Source organism: Fulmarus glacialis, unplaced genomic scaffold, assembly GCF_000690835.1.
Source record: "Fulmarus glacialis isolate BGI_N327 unplaced genomic scaffold, ASM69083v1 scaffold4569, whole genome shotgun sequence".
NCBI classification, from domain to species: domain Eukaryota; kingdom Metazoa; phylum Chordata; class Aves; order Procellariiformes; family Procellariidae; genus Fulmarus; species Fulmarus glacialis.
Genome location: NW_009233737.1, coordinates 1 through 2,582, shown reverse-complemented (window position 1 = coordinate 2,582; position 2,582 = coordinate 1). Strand labels below are relative to the sequence as shown.

General features: G+C 44.5%; 1 protein-coding gene across 1 annotated transcript; it reads right to left on the bottom strand.

Annotated features, from left to right (window-relative positions):
* Positions 1 to 377: 377 nt before the first annotated feature.
* KCNS2 (potassium voltage-gated channel, delayed-rectifier, subfamily S, member 2) lies at positions 378 to 2,524 on the bottom strand. The gene is made up of 2 exons (XM_009585398.1): positions 2,514 to 2,524; positions 378 to 2,196 (listed from the first exon to the last, which is right to left on the bottom strand). The coding sequence occupies exon 2, from the start codon at positions 2,157 to 2,159 to the stop codon at positions 726 to 728; it is 1,434 nt and encodes a 477-aa protein (XP_009583693.1). The 5' UTR covers positions 2,160 to 2,196; positions 2,514 to 2,524; the 3' UTR covers positions 378 to 725.
* Between the last annotated feature and the right edge of the window lie 58 nt (positions 2,525 to 2,582).

The following is a 2,582-nucleotide window of genomic DNA, read 5'->3' as shown; positions in this document are numbered from 1 at the left end:
AGTCACTTGTGGAAATGTAGTCTTTGAATATGTAGCTATCTGAAAATGAGGGGTGGGCTTCTTCAGAGGGCTCGGTATTGACCTAATCTTGGAAGCAAAGGTAGGTCTATGCTTAGGAGCTTCTGAAAAATATTACCATATATAACATTTCAGAACAAGAACACCCAGTTTTTAACACACATTCTCAAGAGTAAGCAAACTTCCATTGAAATGTGAAGCTTAGAGGTATTTTCAGATATGTGACAATCAGAATTACCAATCAGAAAGGTAGGGAAAAGTGTTCCTGTGTCAGTGATTCACAGGTGATTGTTTTAAACTGTTGTAAAATACATGGGAAATCCTACACTAGTACGGATACCAGTATGGGTGATAGGTGATTTTTTCATTACTTGTGTCACAGCTGAGAATTTTTATTCCACTTGGGTACGTTCATTTCTCTGCTCAGATGAGGAAATGCACAAAGCAACAGATCATCACTATACCGCTAGCACTAATGTCATGGAAGTGGTAACATTTGTATGGAAAAGTCAGCATTTAGTACCTATGCAACAGGATGAAAATGTGCAATCTGTCAACTTGTAATAGAAATGTCTTTAGTTTCTCAAGTGCAAAGTTAGTGCAGTGTCAGCAACACTATCCTCTAGGAAAAAAAGAAGACAAATAGGAAAACAGTTATAAACATAGCTCTTGATAGCTGTCATGCAAACCGCTGTCAAACTTGTACACTAATGCAGTGAATCACTCAGGCTCAGCTCACTGGGCGTACTCCTGCTCATATTGGTAAGACTGGCCATAAGGGATTTAACTTTATAAGCATAGTAGTCCCTTAAGTTGACTGATGGAACTTCTTTCATGCCATCACCAAAATCACAGCTTCTCATGGCACTCTCTAACTGCTTCTGACGCCTATAGAAGTGGGAGAATTTATTGAAGATCAGTGTAATGGGAAGCACTACCACTAGGATACCGGCTAGGATGCATGCAGATGCTGTCAACTTGCCAGCAGTGCTCCCTGGCACAACATCCCCGTAGCCAACTGTGGTCATGCTAACGGTAGCCCACCACCAACAAGCAGGGATGGTGGCTAACCCCTCATTCTCTTCTTTCTCAATGGTGTAAGCTACTACTGAGAAAATGGAGATGCCAACAGAGAGGTAAAGTAAAAGAAGCCCCACCTCTCTGTAGCTATACTTCAGGGTGGCTCCAAGAGACCTGAGACCCGTGGAGTGTCTAGCAAGCTTTAAGATGCGAAAGATCCTCATTAGTCTCAGGACTTGTGCAACCCTGCCCAAATTTGCTAAAGTCGGACTACTTTCCACCACCAAGTTGACAATTAAGGTAATATAAAATGGAAGGATAGACATTAGGTCAATCAAATTCAGGGCATGCTTGAAAAATTTTAAAAAGTCAGGAGCTACTGCAAATCTCGCCACCAGTTCAAAAGTGAACCATGCAATACCAAAATGTTCGACGATTTCAAAGCGAGGGTCTTCCTCGGGGTTCCCGTTGCTGTCAACAATCTGAAAGTCTGGGAGGCTGTTCAGGCACATGGTCACGATGGAGCCCAGCACCACCACTATTGAAAGGACACTGAAGATTCGGCTTAAGACTGAGTACCCAGGATTATCCAAAGCGAGCCAGAGCTGCCTCCTGATGTTTCCAAAGGGTTGTTTGTCAAATTTAGAGGCATCATTGTAGAATGCCAAAATCTCATCAAAAGAAGATGTGGTACTTTCCTGGTCACTTTGTTCCTCCCATTTCTCTTGGTCTGGCTCCATTTTCCTCCCATGGTAGCTGTAACTGCAGCAGGAGTCTATAAAGAATTCATTGATTCCCCAGTATTCAATCTCCTGGCTGAAAGAAAACACGCAGAGTTCACCCATCACATGGAGCTTGCCGGTTTTATAAAAATGTAGCACGTAAGGAAAGAGCTCAGGGTTCCTGTCAAAATAAAATTCATTTTTGGTGTCATCATAGTCGTCGCAGAGCTCCAGTATCGATTCCTTTGAGTGGCAGCTCAGCAGTTTGCCCAGCCTGGTCTCAGGGAACCTTAATAACGTGTTGGATCTCATCTTTTTCTTAAAGCCTCCAACATTGATGCTTATCTCATTGTCTTCAAAATTCGCTTCAGATAAAGCCTTCAGACTCTGCCCTGTCATAGTGAGCTCCTGCCAAAGGTGTATAGGGAATGAAAACCTAGGATGCAATTGCATAGAAAATCAGCAGAATGAGTAAATCTACAGCATGTTCACCTATTGATGCTTTCTTCTTTTCTTTTTCTTTCTTTCTTTCTTTCTCTTTCTTTCTTTCTTTCTTTCTCTCTTCCCCCTTTCCCCCTTTTTCTCCCTTTTCCCCTCTTTCCCCCCTTTTCCCCTATTTTCCCCTTTCTTTCTCCCACCTCCCACTGAAGACATTGACGGCGGCTCCTTTGTTCCCGCTGCAGGCTCCCACCCCTCCCCGTACCTTTCACCCGGGCTGCGGCTGTGGCTCCTACGGAACCCCCCATTACAGACGGCCTTTGGGCCACCGGGTCCGCGCGGACCTTTCCCTCCCTCCCGCCGCGCCCCGGCGCCGCCGGACGA